This window comes from Lolium rigidum, chromosome 2, assembly GCF_022539505.1.
Source record: "Lolium rigidum isolate FL_2022 chromosome 2, APGP_CSIRO_Lrig_0.1, whole genome shotgun sequence".
Lineage (NCBI taxonomy): Eukaryota > Viridiplantae > Streptophyta > Magnoliopsida > Poales > Poaceae > Lolium > Lolium rigidum.
The window spans coordinates 254,545,456-254,560,843 of record NC_061509.1 but is presented as its reverse complement, the minus strand read 5'-3'; the positions used below and the strand labels follow the sequence as shown (position 1 = coordinate 254,560,843).

At 48.2% G+C, this 15,388-nt stretch overlaps 1 protein-coding gene across 1 annotated transcript; it reads left to right on the top strand.

The window, feature by feature from the left end:
* The first annotated feature begins 2,450 nt into the window (after positions 1-2,450).
* On the top strand, positions 2,451-5,420 carry LOC124688582 (fatty-acid-binding protein 2-like). The gene is made up of 10 exons (XM_047222244.1): positions 2,451-3,052; positions 3,224-3,434; positions 3,701-3,776; positions 3,875-3,977; positions 4,355-4,423; positions 4,532-4,568; positions 4,653-4,727; positions 4,804-4,855; positions 4,936-4,980; positions 5,120-5,420. Exons 1-10 carry the CDS (start codon positions 2,535-2,537, stop codon positions 5,215-5,217), a joined length of 1,284 nt encoding a protein of 427 aa, XP_047078200.1. The 5' UTR covers positions 2,451-2,534; the 3' UTR covers positions 5,218-5,420.
* The last annotated feature ends 9,968 nt before the right edge of the window (positions 5,421-15,388 follow it).

Sequence of the window (15,388 nt, the reverse complement as noted above, 5' to 3'; positions counted from 1 at the left end):
AGAGTTTATTTGTATCCAAGGTCAGTATGGGTCTATCCTTTGGAACTAAAACCATTGTGACCGGAGGGCGTGCCCGAATATGTCAATGTTTGTGATGCCTCGGCCACCCAACGCCTTTGTCTAACAAACTATCTTCCAGTAGACGAGTGAGTGACTCCTACCCATATTGTCGCTATCATGATCGTTCTAGGTGAAGCCGTTGAAGGATTTGTACAACTTGGCACGAAGCCACATGGGTCACTAACAGATTGTAAGTCACCAATGATATAGGAATTGATTTTGCAAGGGTCAAACTTCCGCCCTAGGCAAGTTCTTTCCCATCCATCATCGCATCCTTCCTCCAATCTTGTCAACATGCGGTTGAAAACCGACCTTGCAAATGCGTCGATAGTGGAGTGGGAGCTCGAGATAGCGCCTAGGGAAACTCGCTATCTTAGCATGTATAGCAGAAAGGATGTTTTGAAGGTCTACGCCGACGCATTTGCTCGAAAATTGAAGTCTTTGGTCTTTGCAAGGTTAGTGATGGAATCACTCTGTAAAGGATGAAAGTGATGGCCGCCAACCCATTATATTACGGTTTGCAAAGATGTCAGAAAGTGATGGTCGCTACCCATTCTCTCACGAGTTTGCAAAGATGACACCATCATCTCAAGCCTCGCAACAAAACCGCGACCGACCATGTGTTGTGAACACATGGGATCGTAGAGAAAGTACAAACGATGACATCGAATTTCGGTCGTGTTGAAAGTAATGCACGAATTGGGTTGTGCAATAATGCATGTTCATACAATCTAAAATGCCCTCTGCAGGGTATTTATGATTGCATTTATTTTATATTTGGTTTGTAGTATAGGGTTGCCCTTGTCCTCACTCTAATCGTGCTACAATATTTTCTACATGTGTTTGGTTCACTATCTTCCTTGTATGTTGCCATAATTTCTTATAACCATATGAAGTTCACATGTTGTAGACTCGATTTCTCCGTATCGTTTCAATTTTATTGGGCGTCCCTCCAAGGGATCCATCGACTCAATATCTTCTAGTCAAGTCTGGCACACTCTCCTAATTTGTCGATTTTTTTGAGCATTTTGTTCGCTAATGTTCACAACAAGTTTTACTTCCGTTTTTGGCCAATCATTTTATACTCCTAACAAAATTTTACTACGCTTTACATATTGAGCAGAGACAAGTTCTGTTCTGAAAAGGAGTTCGCACGTGCCGCACGCACGGGCGGAGAGGCAGCCAGCCAGCCGCCGCCGAGGTAGTTTGGCAAGTTAATACGAAAGGGAGAGCGCTTGCTTTCTGTTCTTCACCACCTCCCCGTTCCCCCTCCCGCACACTCCATTCGCCGGCAACGCCCCGAATCGGAGGGAACACCAGCCGGGCAAGGAAGGCACGGCATCCTCGACCTTGCCCCCTCTCCCGCTTCCTTGCTCGCGCGCGCGAGCAGCTGTCTCCTCCCTCTCCGATCTGCCAGCGACGCGCGATTCGGTGCGCCCGGCCAAGGTTGGTGCTTTCCTCAAGCTGTGTTGTTTCCCCGTCCTTTTCTTACGCGCGCGTCGCTCTACATGGGATGTATGGCAAATGTGGGCGGTTCAGTTGATCTGCCGGGGGGATTTTGGTTGGTTTGTCGAGGCGGCGGCCTGTGGATGATGGGTTGGTGTTTGCTGCGGGGCGTTTCTTGGGTGTGAATCTGGTACGAGCTGCGAGATCATGGCGGTTTGTGTGTTGTGTGCCTGCAGATTTCTGAAGAAAAAAATTTGGTATTCCAACTGCTGCTTAGTTGCAGCCGGGGGGGGGGGGGGGGGTGAGATTTTGATCTAGCTGGAACCGTTCCGTATGTACCCGCTTTGCGTTCTCCATATCTTACTTGCGTCACTGGGATCATAAGAAAAGGGAGCAAAGCTCTCTGCTCCATTTTTGTGAAATTAGACAAACGTTTCATACTGTACATCGTTTTCAGTTCAGTTTTGTTGGCTGACGCCGACAGCACGGGCACCCCAAATGTACAGTTCAGTACAAGGTAGCCAGACAACGGCTCAGAAAGACCACACATGCTTTTTCTTCCATCATACGTTGCTGAACCAGTTGGTGTGGGTGAGCACGATCAGACGACGGCTATTCAGCCGATGCCTCCACAGCCTCAAACCGATTCTTTGGGAGCTCCAATAGCTATTTTGGGCGGATTATTATGTCAACTACTGTGATTGTCTTGAGAAGTGAAAATCATTAAAATGATGTGTGAGGAAAGAGTGGTTTCTATGCCATAACGTAAACTCAGAAAGTAATTTTGCAGAATAGCGCATGATGGTTGCTTTTGGGGATTAGTTCATACATTTTTCAATGGCAGGGTCAAATGCTCGTGTAGAACTGTTGTCTGTGAATACACACTGAATTCCTATTGACATATGTGTTTCCTGACTCCTGGTTTCTTTGTTCCAAATGGCAGATCCGATTAGGTTATCCTGCTGCCAAACTCGAGGACTGGCGGCTTGGTTTAAGGACTTCTGAAGTCGCAATACTCTGGCAACACTATGAAGCCTGATTGGTCCTTTTTCTCCAAGCTTGATCACAACGGAGGATATCTGCATAAGTTCCCAGCAGACTCTCTGATATCTCATGATACCGGGTTGAGATTAATAGCACAGGTCGGAACACTAGTCGAGAGTTCCTTTCAGAATCCCAGACATATATGTTCTGCAGGAAGTGGTGCAGTTCAGGAGGTGTTCGGCTGCTTCAACAAAGTTGCGGGGGCTTTCTATTTCTGCCTTTCTAGAGCATCAAATCCCAAGATCTTACATAGGCTGTCTGCTGTTGCAGGCTCTGGTTCAAGAGCCTGTCGGTCACAAATAAAACAAGCGACCTCTTGCCTGCAGCATTTGGCTGGATTGCAGTTTGGTTCTCGAGTAAGAGAAGAGCGTGCTATACAGATGATCTTAGCCAGGCTTGCAAATGTGACATTTGGGCAACTCTGGAATGACGTGGAGGAGCAACAGGCCTGTAACATTCTTATGCTAGCTGCTGCTTCTGTGATACCACCATTTGAAAACATGTAAGTTTCATTTATTGCTATTTCAGACTCCAGTAGTCTACCCCTGCTTTTTATGGAAATAGTTTACAAGGTTCTCATATATATATGGTTGGATTGGGTTATTATTGCTTCCCACTTTGGATTTTAATTAATTTTTTCTTTGTTTACTGTTCCATCTATGCATTGACAAAGATCACCAAAGATGCTCATGGATTCAATTACTTTGGGCAAAGATGGTACACAGATCAGAGAACATATGGACCAGTCATATTTGGAAGAAAGGCGTCCAGGTTGTGCTCGTGTTGCTGTGCCAAGAACAATCTTTCCAGAAGATGTGACAGAACCAACAACAGGAATCAAGTTCCCTACCCTTCTTGAGGACAATTCAAACCCAACTGCAGAGGTTGTTTTTCCAACTCTCTTTTGTGGACACTGGCATGTACCATTTTTCCTTATTCCAAAAGAAATGTTTCATTAGGCTTATAAGCCTTCCATGTTGCTCTATTACTAGTTCCGCTCCTAGGGCAGTGACAGTTATTTGGATACGGTGCCTCTATCTTGTTCTTTTGACATAGTGCTGCAATTTTATATACTTAATCTGTAATATTGCTCAGGCCTTGAGCACTTGAGGATTCCCATTGATGAGTTAACAAACAATTAAACTTACAGGTACTTGTTGGGATGGGTATTAGGAGCATGCGGATAATGCGGGTAAAAAATCTGAATGTCTATGCCTTTGGATTATGTGAGTAAGCTAATTTTCATGTGTGCTTCTGTTACTGAGGATATTGCTTAAAGGATGTTCATTTATGTCATTGATGTTGCATTCACTGTTCTCAATAGATATACAACCAGATTCTGTTTGCAACAAGCTGGGTTCGAAGTATGCTTCTGTTCCAGCTGCGGAGCTGAAGGATCACCCAGATTTCTATGAAGATCTTCTAAGGTGTGAATTCTCTATTGATTATTTACAGTTGTTTCTGTAATTATGTATATTGCAGATATTTCCTGAATACCATAACTAGCCTAGTTATCTAGCCTCTAAGAAATACCTGTGCAAGCTGAGGAATTGTTTGAATAATCTGGCAGAATCAGTGGAAAAAACCTATAGAAGGATAGGTGCTGTTATCATATGTATAGAGTCTTCCTGACACTGTTCCAAACCTGCAATTCAGTTGATGCCATTTATAGGACTCGCTAGAGCTTTGATGCTGTGTAGGATTTTCATATTGCCTGACACCACATTAGCAACATTCATTTTCTCTTCTGCCTCTGTTTGCTAATAAATCTTGCCTTCTGTCATTATACTTGCCTGTTATGCAGGGAAAACATTCATATGACAGTTAGGCTGGTAGTTAGCTACAATGGCCTTAGCATTGGAACGGTGCGAAAGTAAGTATCCTCGTATTCTTGTGCCAACACTGACATATTTTGACCATTATCAAAGGTATGATCTGCAAGATTGATGTTAATTACTTGTTTTTTTAACTTGCTTTTCAGTGCATTCGAGAAGTCTCTGTGCTTCAGACTGCAAAAGGTCCTTGTTAATTCAGCAACTAATTTAATATTTTTTTGCTAGCAATAGAGCTTTAACCGAGCTTTCTGTCTACTTTATGATTAGATGAATCCTAACACCGATTACGATTGCCTGAAGACGTTTGGCTCTTATTTCAGTGAAGACATCCGGATACCTGCAGTGAGCTTCTAATCGCATCTCGTCAATTTAGTGTATTCCGCTTAGGTGTGAGATATTATAGCCAATACAAATGCAGGGTACGAAGATCGACTTCCGTCAAACATCTGGAGGCCAGCTTATAACTGAAAGTTAGTGATACAAATATAGTAAGTATATGATTGATAATTTTCCATTACAATATACATTAACAAAGAATATCCGCATGCAGTTGATGGCAAACAAATTGGTGCTATCCAGAGCAAAGACCTTTGCAGTAAGTGCATTCTTGTTCCAGTTTCCAGCAAAAGACACTCTACTGTGCAATTTTTGAATCGTCTACCTAATACTGTATTTATTATGTTTTAGAGTTACTCTTAGTACCATTGTGTATTAAACCCTATCTTTATGAGCAGGGGCTTTTTTCGATATGTACATTGGTGACCCCCCTGTTTCAGTGGAGACCAAACAAGACATTGCAAAAAATGTGGGTGGACTCATTAGAAGATGCTAGAGCAAGAATAATTTAAGGCAGAGTCTTGGAATTGTTTCGTTCTTCTTCACAATAGTAAGGGCCATATACATACAGATAGGAAATAGGAGAGGATCAATGTTGCATGTATAGTAATATATCTGTAACTTGTTAGAAATGCAAAATTCGCAACTTAGGGTTGCTTAGCCTCTTTCTCCAAAGCAAATGCATCCATGCTTTTCATATGGATTGACTATTTGTTGTTTCCTGGCCTACCATACCATGTACAATGATTCAGTTAGAAGTGTACTCCGTAACAAAGTATGCATTGTTTCTGCAACAGATTTTTCAATAATACATTTTTAAACTGATCCACCCTAAGTAAACCTATGATGGATACGCCGTGCCATTTCCCCCCCAGATAGCTCTCAGCTCGCTACAGTTCTTGGTCGCCCCCTATCTCTCCGCCGGGCAGATCCGAAGCCACTCTGCCGGAATAGCCGGCTGGAGGCGGTGGAGGTGAAGCGCCGGAGTAGTTTAGGTGTAGATCTGTAGTTCTCTAGGTGTTTGTGGCTGTTTGCCACCGTTTTGGGCGGATGCCCCATAGTGGAGGCGGCGGTCTGGATCCACGCCGCCGGATCTCGAGCATGCTAATTGCTAGGGCTGCTGCTAGCTCTCTCTACTCCGGTGGTCGGAGGGAGAGGTGGCAAGGAGCGGCGCCGTCTTCTTTGTTAAGCTTCATGCACTAGCCACTTGAACCAAAAATTCGAACTAATGGAAAGGGCTAGGCAATCTACTTGTACATGTCAACACCCCCTCTCATGTGTGACGGGAAGACGAGAAGACAAGTCAACACGTGTAGAGAGGTAAAGAGGCAGCGCTGGGACCACACGTCACACGGCAAGAGGCTGCGGGGGAATTTAGAATAAATTGTGAAAGCCAGGATTTGAACTCGAGACCTGGGGCTCTGATACCATGTTAAGCTTCATGCACTAGCCACTTGAACCAAAAGTCCGAACTAATGGAAAGGGCTAGGCAATCTACTTGTACATGTCAACATTCTTCAATAAACCTGCGGCGGCAGGTTCTTCTCTCTACCTCGACAGCGATGTTGAAGTTCCCCTGGCCGGCCGTGAAGGCGAGGTGGGGTTTCTTCGCGGAGTTGCAAGGCGCGTCTCTGCTTCGCTCCTGGCCGGCCTTGGTGGCGAGGAGGAGCTGGAGCACGGCTCGCTGATTTTGGATCGAGATAGAGGTCCCTGTCATCTCTGTCGATGCGTCCGGTGGCAGGTGTTTGCTAACCTGCGGCTTCTTCTCACTTGCCATGGTGGCAAGAAGAAAGGCGGTGGCGAGGCGATCCCTCGGCATCTTCATCGACTTCTGCCTGAACGGTGCTATGGAGTCTCTACGCAAGAGCTCCCTCGAGCGAATCACGTGGTGCCATACAACGGCACCGCGATCTTTTGCCGGACAAGCGGCCCATCTTCAACCTCCAAGATGGAGGCTCCTCGGTGCTCGGTTCGTCGGAGCTCGTCGTCTCTCCACCGCCAAGTGGTTCGTCCCCGGAGGAGGAGAAGCGGCCACCGGATCATCAACGTCGCCGGAAGCATGCTATCGAGCGTCTTGGCATCGCATCTCGACGGCAACGTCTCGAGGTCACCGGCGACTGGTGGTGGAGACGTCCAAGGACCCAATTGCTTTTTTAGTTTTTGTCTCAGGGTGTTTTATGCAATTTTGGAGGGCCTTTCTTCAAATTCTGGTTTATCGGTGCAAAAGATGCTAGAGGACCTTTTTGTAAATCTGTACCCGCCACGTGTGATGCAATGAACTCTCCGGGGCCTTCTAGGCCCTTTCTTTGTTCAAAAAAAAGTAAACCTATGATGCCAACACCAAATGCTTCTCAATAACACATAATTACCACAAAGGGGTTGATCTGTACAAAACAAGTTATATTCAAAATATGAGTATGCATAATTAAAAAAGATAAAAGTATGATTACTGAAAGTTTAAGTGCCAAATATATCACCTATGATGTAAGGATCTCTCTATAGATGATTTTCTTCCTGCACTGCTCATGTTTTTGATGTAATGAACTATTCTTTTTTCTATCATGCAAGTTCTTTCTTTTATTAAAAGCATATGGGATGACAAGAATCTTGCCATTGTCTATGTTACCTTCGTAGGCGCACAATACCGAGCAACCAATCACAACACGAAGATGACACCAAGATTTATTAACGCAATTCGGCGACTTGCCTACTCGATTTATTAACGCAGTTCGGCGACTTGCCTACTCTGCGGGGCATGACTATGGATGCTCCACCCCATTGATACCGCTGCACCGGCCGCTTTGGTTGCCGGCACAAACCGCCGGCTCTCCTTGCGCGTCTACTGGTATCAAGTCTATCATGAGTTACAACATGTGGTGCCTCCACATTATATGGGAGGCCCTAGGATACAACGTGTTCTACTCCAACACTACATGTACCCTGTCCACACCTAATACAACTCAAAGTCCTAACGTCCTATCTCGTACAAATAATCGAAACAAACTCAACCGCCTATTCCGTTCAATACCGATTGGCTCGAGTTCGTGCACAATAGTGACAACAACATATGGAACGGGCTGGCTATCCGAGCAACACAAACGATGATGCCATCACCCCAAGTGCTACCGCCAACTCGGTATGATTCTGGATGTCCCACCTTGATCGTGGATTGTAGGAACTCGGAAGCGAATTAGGTGGTAAACATGTATAATACATGATAAGTCGACGGGCTTCACAAATTCTTGTTGTAGTATGTTGTCTGCATACATCGTGGTGATTGGCTCGGAGTTATACAGATCTTTGGACAAGGGGGTGCTCACGGAGTTGGTGACATAGGCATCCCCAATGGGCCTGCCGAAGATAGTACCCGAGGTTTACTGAAGGCCCACGTATCGAAGAATATAAAGTTCGGAAGCCCAAGATGGTGATAAGGAAAGCTAGAGTTGTAATAGGAAGTGTTATTTGTAATCTTGCGGGATGGATCAGAAACCCTCCCGGACTCTGTAAACTTGTGTACTACGAATCCCTCGGCTCCGCCTCCTATATAAGGGGGAGTCGAGGGACAAAGAGAGGATCGAATCATTGTTTTCTCAAACCCTAGTTTTTACATCGTCGAGTACTTTTCGGCTGAAACCTTCGAGATCTACTTGCCCTCTACATCCAACGAAACCCTAGTCTACTACTTGTAGGCATTGACAAGTTAACCCCTTGTCAATTGGCGCCGTCTGTGGGATTTAGAGGCGACAAGGAGCTGATCTCGATGGCATGTTCAAAATCGTCGACTTCATCGATAGCAAGCAACATCATGGACAGAGGTAAACGGATCGAAACTGGTCTCATTGATTTTGTTCCTCACCCGCCCTCCCGTGTGGATGCATATGCGTATCTGGAGGAGCCCATGGAGATGACGTTCAGAAGGTTTCACTTTCGCGTCGAGAAAGAAGGAGCGTACCGTCTCGAAGTTCCAATCTCGCCGGGATTATCGGCGTTCGATCCCGATTTTTCAAGCTCAGCATCATCCGTCGAGTCAGGCGACGAAGAGATTTCATCGCCACGCTTCATCAGCACCAGAGCAAGCGAAAAACTCACCAAGATCTTCAACGACATGTCCTTCGAGTCATCCGCGGACTCCTATATAAGCGATGACTCGAGTAGCATCGACAGCTTCGACTTCATCGACAAGTCCATCACTGTTGGAAAGGTCTTCACCAATCTCTATGATGGTGTCACCAAAACCAGCAAGGTGCAGAATCCAAAATATCATCAAATTTACGCCATTGGAGAAGCAAGTCGCGATCAGGAGGAAACGTCGGAGGCATTCGACGATTTGGGAAATCCATACATCGATCCCTCTGACCTAAGGCGAGGTTTAGGCAACAAATACGTCGGGCCTACACCACGAATCAGGGTTCAACTCCCACAATCAGCATGGGATAGAGCCGCAAGAGCTATGGATGGTTCAGAACCAATGGCGACAACTGCTACGACTGAAGAATTGCAGGCTTACCAATATAGGCTCGCTCGAGCTGGAAGAGAATTGGAAAAACAGACAGCGGCTCTGAACAGGAGAAGGGAGGCAGCTTCCGCATCAAGCAGGCGAAGAGCGGATTTGAGTCGACAATCAGGAACTTCGGGAGATAGTCACAGGGAAGCTCGAAGGATAGCAAGATCTCGGCTGCAAAATATACCTGAAGCTGAAAGAGAAACTTCAGTTCAAAACCTCGACATGTCTTTTATGTCGATAGACACGAGAGGGAACATTATTCCCAAAACACCGGAAGCTGGGTATATGGCGACACAAGCCTTTATCCTCGCGTCTAGGCCACCTCCCGGAGATCCAAGAGAGGCGTTGTAGAACATGGCCATGGCAGGATGTGGAGCCATGGGAGCAGCATTCGCAGCCACACCTCCCGAAGAACATGCAAGACAAAATAGCCCGAGACCTACCGCGGCAGTGCAAGATCCACCAAGAGCAAGTGGAGTCAGAGATACGGCAACTCAGGCCAGGGTAGATAGAGCACGACAAGAGAGAAGAGAACATCGGCGTTCACCAGAACTTGCTGAAGAAGATATGTGTGGACTCCCGTGTTTTACGCGACGGGTCCGAAAAACTCGAGTCCCATCGGGATTCAAGTTACCCGATAACTTCAAAAAGTTTGACGGCCTTCAAGATCCAGAGGATTGGTTAATCGATTACCTCGAGACGGTGAAGCTGATAGGAGGAACCAGAGCAACAGCCATGCAAAGCATCCAAGTACACCTGAGTTGAGCCGCGAGGTCTTGGATAAAGAAGCTTCCCCCAGGTTCCATCGACAGCTGGGACAGTTTTGAGGATGTGTTTGTCAAGAACTTTCGATCAACCTGCAAAAAGCCTGCGACACTCGAGGAATTAAGATCATGTCGGCAGAAACATGATGAATCAATGAGGAAGTACATCCAAAGGTGGAACATCATCAAAAACTCAGCAGAAAATATATCTGACGAGAGAGCGATAGACGCGTTTGTTGCAGGAGTTTGGCGAGGAGATTTTGTGGAGGACTTGGGAAGAACTAACCCAAGGACAGTATCAGCACTAATGGAAATAGCAAACAGATGGGAAGATGGCGAGGATGCTGTGCATAATAAACGACACAGGTCACTAGAGGAGGACCGCAGTCGAAATTTTCAAAATAGACGACGATTTTCTCGACAATTTTCGAGTTATGATGCACCTGGCCAAATCTCGGCTGGGTTTCGAGCAAGCGCTGGAGGAAACAACAGAGATGACTATCAAAGGAGCAATGAGCAGCGAGACGACAATAGAGATGATTCCCGAAGCAGTAGGCCAAACAATGGGCCTAGGTTTCAGAGACCCTTCGTGTCTCCCGAGGATATGATGAACGGCCCGTGCCAGATGCATTTCTATGTCGACAATAACGGGAAGAGGCAGTCGGGGCATTTGCAGAAAGATTGCCGAAATTTCCAAGCAGTGTTGAAATTCGCCGGGCAAGCCAATGCTCAGGCAGCGAGTCGAAACCCTCAGGGACCTAGGAGTGAGATCCACCTACCACCTCCTCCCGCAATTACGGACGAAAATCGACATCAGCTTAGAATAGCGGCAGCACCAACGCCACCACCTTACATTGATCCCAACTCCCATGGAGCGGTCTCGATGATTCAGAAAGGCAGACCATCCAATAGAGCTCAGAAAGTAATCTCGCAACAGGTGTTCATGGCAGAGAAGATGCCTCCACCAACAGTTGAGTAACTCAATTGGTCAGGGCAAGACATTGGCTTGACAATAGCGGATCATCCGCAGCAGGTCCCTCGACCAGGGCAGTCAGCACTTATCTTGCCAGCAGTAATCGCGGGATTCGACGTGTCGCGAGTATTCATAGATGGAGGCAGCAGCTTAAACCTTATGTATGCAGATACACTAAGGAAGATGAATATATCCTTGGCAAACCTCAAGCCGACGGACACACGTTTCCACGGCATCACACCAGAAAAGCCAAGTTACCTATTGGGGAAGATCAATCTCGACGTTCAGTTTGGCACTCGAGAAAACTACAGGATAGAGAGGCTGGAGTTTGAAGTCGTAGACTTCCCATCACAGTACCACGCTTTGTTGGGGCGCCCAGCATATGCCAGGTTTATGGCGGTACCACATTATACGTACTTATTGTGGAGGCTAACTGGACCTAAAGGACCAATTTGTTGGGGGGATGACCCCCGGTATGCCAAAGGCATGCCAAACCGGATGGTTTGAGCCATCAAGGTACCGGTTTAATGTTTATACCGAAGGACAAAGTTCAGTGTTTGGCTAAGTAAAGCTAAGCCGGTATCCCCCAGAGGGGTATACCGGAACCGAGTAAAGAAGACACCGGGCTACCGGTAAGAAGAGCATGTCGGCAAAGCTGGTCAAAGATTCTCTTCAGAGCTAGAAGACAAGGATGAGCTAAGCAAAGTAGCTTTAAACGAAGCCCTGACGATAAAGAGGAGGATGACGTCAAAGGCAGCCGGAGGACGTCAGCCTCCCTGATTAAAGACACCGGCGCCGCCATTTATGATTAAAGTAGCTTTGTAAAAGTAGTTTGTCTAGTCAAAGATGCCGTTAGGGTTCCTTGCTCTGTAAGCCACCTCTCCCCTATATAAGGAGAGGGGGTAGCCTCATTACGGGCATGACGATGGTGTGATGTACGAGAAACCTGTATGCTGTTAAGATCAATAAAGAGAAGGATCTAGAGCAGAGTTCTTCCTTGTGTTCTTCTTCTTGCATCGCTACCTTTGGTTGTGTTCTTGAGGAAAGCATCCGGAAGTTCATCCAATCTAATCCAAAACCCTCCCCCGAATCCTCTAGCGCACATTCGGCCCCAACTTAAGCCATCCCATGGCATCTGCTCGTTCACCACGACGACAGTTGGCGCCCACCATGGGGCCAGCAGCTGCGCTTGCTGGAGTTCATATTCGGGCGGGCCTCCTCACCATCGACGGCGAGCGTGTCGTCACCGCGCTCGTCGACCGCGTCCTCGACATGGACCTCATCAACGACAACACGGGCTACTTCGCCAGCGGCGGTAAGTTCCCCAAGAAAAGGCACACCGTCGAGCTCGGGAGCTTCCGCGTCTACTACGGCACCGTCCCCGAGCGCCAGTACCTCTCGCCAGTGCTGGTGGCTCCGGACCCGCCAAGATCTGCGCTTCCCAGCGGCCGCGCCGCTGGCAGCGTCGAGGTGTTGGTCGTTGGCGCAGGCGACGCCGGCAAAGGAGCTGCGGCGGAAGGCGCCGGAGCGACGAAGTCCACGCGCTCGGCCAAGCCGCCGACCGAGCGTGACCATGTGGTTGCGGGTGCCTCCGCGCTACCGGAAACGCCTCTCCAAGCGGCGATGAACGTCCTCGCCACGCCCATCGCGCAGAACATCGACCCGGCAGCGGCGCAGGCGGAGCTGGAGGCAGAGCGCCAGAGGCTGCTCAAGAACGGCAACGACATCATCCGGGCGCAGCGCGAGCTGAACCTAACCCTACGTGAGTATAACGCTGCCCATGGCTTTGCTTCTGTTAGCGCTCATCCGGCTAGGCAACCGGAAAACCGGCTTAGAGCTCGCAATCTAGATCAGGATTTGCGTAAGGAAGTTCTTACCGGAAAGAGTGTCTCTGCATCTGTGAGCATCATAGAGAAACCTAAGTACAGTAGCCCGGATAAAACCATAAAAGCTGCTAAGACTGCTGTAGAGCTGTGTGAATCGCTTTCCGGGGACGCTCTGGCAAAGCAGCAAGAGCGCGTCCGGGAGCTGCTTGAAACCATCGAGCAGCAAAACGCTGAGCAGCTGGCTAAGCTGAACAAGGCTGTGGCTTCAAAATCCGCGCGTTCAACAAAGAATGCCGGTAGCAAGTCCCAAGGGCAGGCATCGTCCCCCCATCCGGACAAGAGAAAAGAAAAAAAATGAATGCACAGCAAATGACTGTGTACGATCCGGTACTTGCCGGAAAACAACAAGCCGGGCGATACGAGGCCGGTAGAAAAAATCAAGGGGCAGCAGGTGGCTATGCCGGAAACGGTTACGCCGCAAGAGATTATGCCGGAAAAGAGCAAAGTGGGCAAAATTTTCGCGCTGCAAGAGCAGCGTACGTGGAAGAGGAAATGCCTCCGCCAAGGTACCGGCAGGCAAGAGCCGCGGTACCGGAAAGATATGAAGAGGTTGACTCAGGAGCTGAGAGAATTCCAGCTTACCAGAATCCATTGGGAGACCGGTTAGGCGAAAGATGCCTACCAGACCGGGATGCGAGGCACAGGCTGGATAGGGTGTACTTATCTGAGATAGTGGAGGCAGAAGGTCCTCCAGGCCCCAAGTGTTTTGGCCCAAGAATCATGAGAGAGGAGCCACCGGTTCGCAACTTCACGTTGCCCCGTGACACTAAAACTTACGATGGCACCACCAAGCCGGAAGACTGGCTCGCGGATTACGTGACCGCGGTATATGTTGCCGGTGGCGGGGGAACCGTCACCGGTGGAGGAAACCGGCGCTGGGCCATAAGAATCGTACCATCTTTCCTGGTAGGACCAGCGCGCATCTGGCTAAACAATTTGCCGGCAGGAAGTATAAATGGCTGGCTGGATTTTGAAGAGGCCTTTGTAAGCAACTTCAGTAGCACCTACCGGAGGCCAAACAGGCCGCAGCAGCTTGCTTTATTCGTGCAGCATTCCAATAAAACAGATCGAGATTACCTAACCCGGTGGAACTCCACAAGAAACTCCTGTGAAGGGGTGATCGAGGCACAAGCCATTGCTTGGTTTTGCAACGGGTGCAGAAGAGGTTCACCTCTGTGGCAAAAGCTACAGAGAAACATGCCAACAACGTTGGCTGAAATGATACGTGTGGCAGATAGCTACGCATTGGGAGATCCAATGCAACCGGCAGTACAAGCTGAGCCGGAACAAACAAACCAGCCTCAGCAACGCCAAGAGCAATACCGGGATAACAGGCAAAACAAACGAAGGGAAGAGTTTCCGGATCGAAGGTATGGTCCACAACAAGTAGCCGCGGTGCAGGATAATTCCGGCCACAGCGGAAGCCAAAGGCAGAAAACCGGATCGCAGCCATGGGCGGGTCCAAAGAAACAGTGGGTTGAAAAGAAGCCGTGGCAGAACAATGAGGAAAGGTACACCATGGAATCCGCTATGGATCAACCATGCCGGTGGCACACACCCAACCCCGGAAGGCCGGCAAACCACTTGACAAAAGATTGTACTTGGACCAAAAGGTTGATGGGCCAAGGCACAGCAAAAGATGCCGGGAGGTTACCACCACCACCCCCGCTTACCGGACCAAATGCCATACCGGTACAGCCTCAGCAAAACCGGCCTCCACCACAACAAGTTCATCAGGTGGGAGATGGCGAGGGCCAACCACCTCCACCGGCACCTTTAGGCCGGAACATTTACCACGATCCGGATTTGTGCTGTGTTGTGTTCGTCACTGAGCCAACAGATAAACAAAGCCTGCGTCACCGTTCCATGGAAGTGAACGCGGTGATGCCGGCAGTTCCAAAGTACATGCTGTGGTCTGATCAGGAAGTCAGCTGGTCGTTCAAGGATCACCCGAAAATAATGCCTAATCCGGGTGGTTACGCTCTGGTTGTGGACCCTATCATGCATGGACCAACAACTCGAGTTAAATTCAGCAAGGTGCTGATAGACAATGGGAGCAGCATAAACATCATGTACCGGCATACTATGCGCACGCTTGGGATAACTGAGAACATGCTGCAGCCAACTGATAGCGTGTATACACACGTCCGTTGGGAACCCCAAGAGGAAGGTGTGATGCGTACAGCAACAAGTTTTCCCTCAGTAAGAAACCAAGGTTTATCGAACCAGTAGGAGCCAAGAAGCACGTTGAAGGTTGATGGCGGCGAGATGTAGTGCGGCGCAACACCAGGGATTCCGGCGCCAACGTGGAACCCGCACAACACAACCAAAGTACTTTGCCCCAACGAAACAGTGAGGTTGTCAATCTCACCGGCTTGTTGTAACAAAGGATTAGATGTATAGTGTGGATGATGATTGTTTGCAGAAAACAGTAGAACAAGTATTGCAGTAGATTGTATTCGATTAAAAGAATGGACCGGGGTCCACAGTTCACTAGAGGTGTCTCTCCCATAAGATAAATAGCATGTTGGGTGAACAAA

Coding starts and splice junctions, on each gene's coding strand:
- LOC124688582 (XM_047222244.1), top strand. CDS start 2,535: ATGAAGCCTGATTGGTCCTTTTTCTCCAAGCTTGATCACAACGGAGGA. Junction 3,053..3,223: donor ATACCACCATTTGAAAACAT/GTAAGTTTCATT, acceptor GCATTGACAAAG/ATCACCAAAGATGCTCATGG. Junction 4,981..5,119: donor CCAGAGCAAAGACCTTTGCA/GTAAGTGCATTC, acceptor CTTTATGAGCAG/GGGCTTTTTTCGATATGTAC.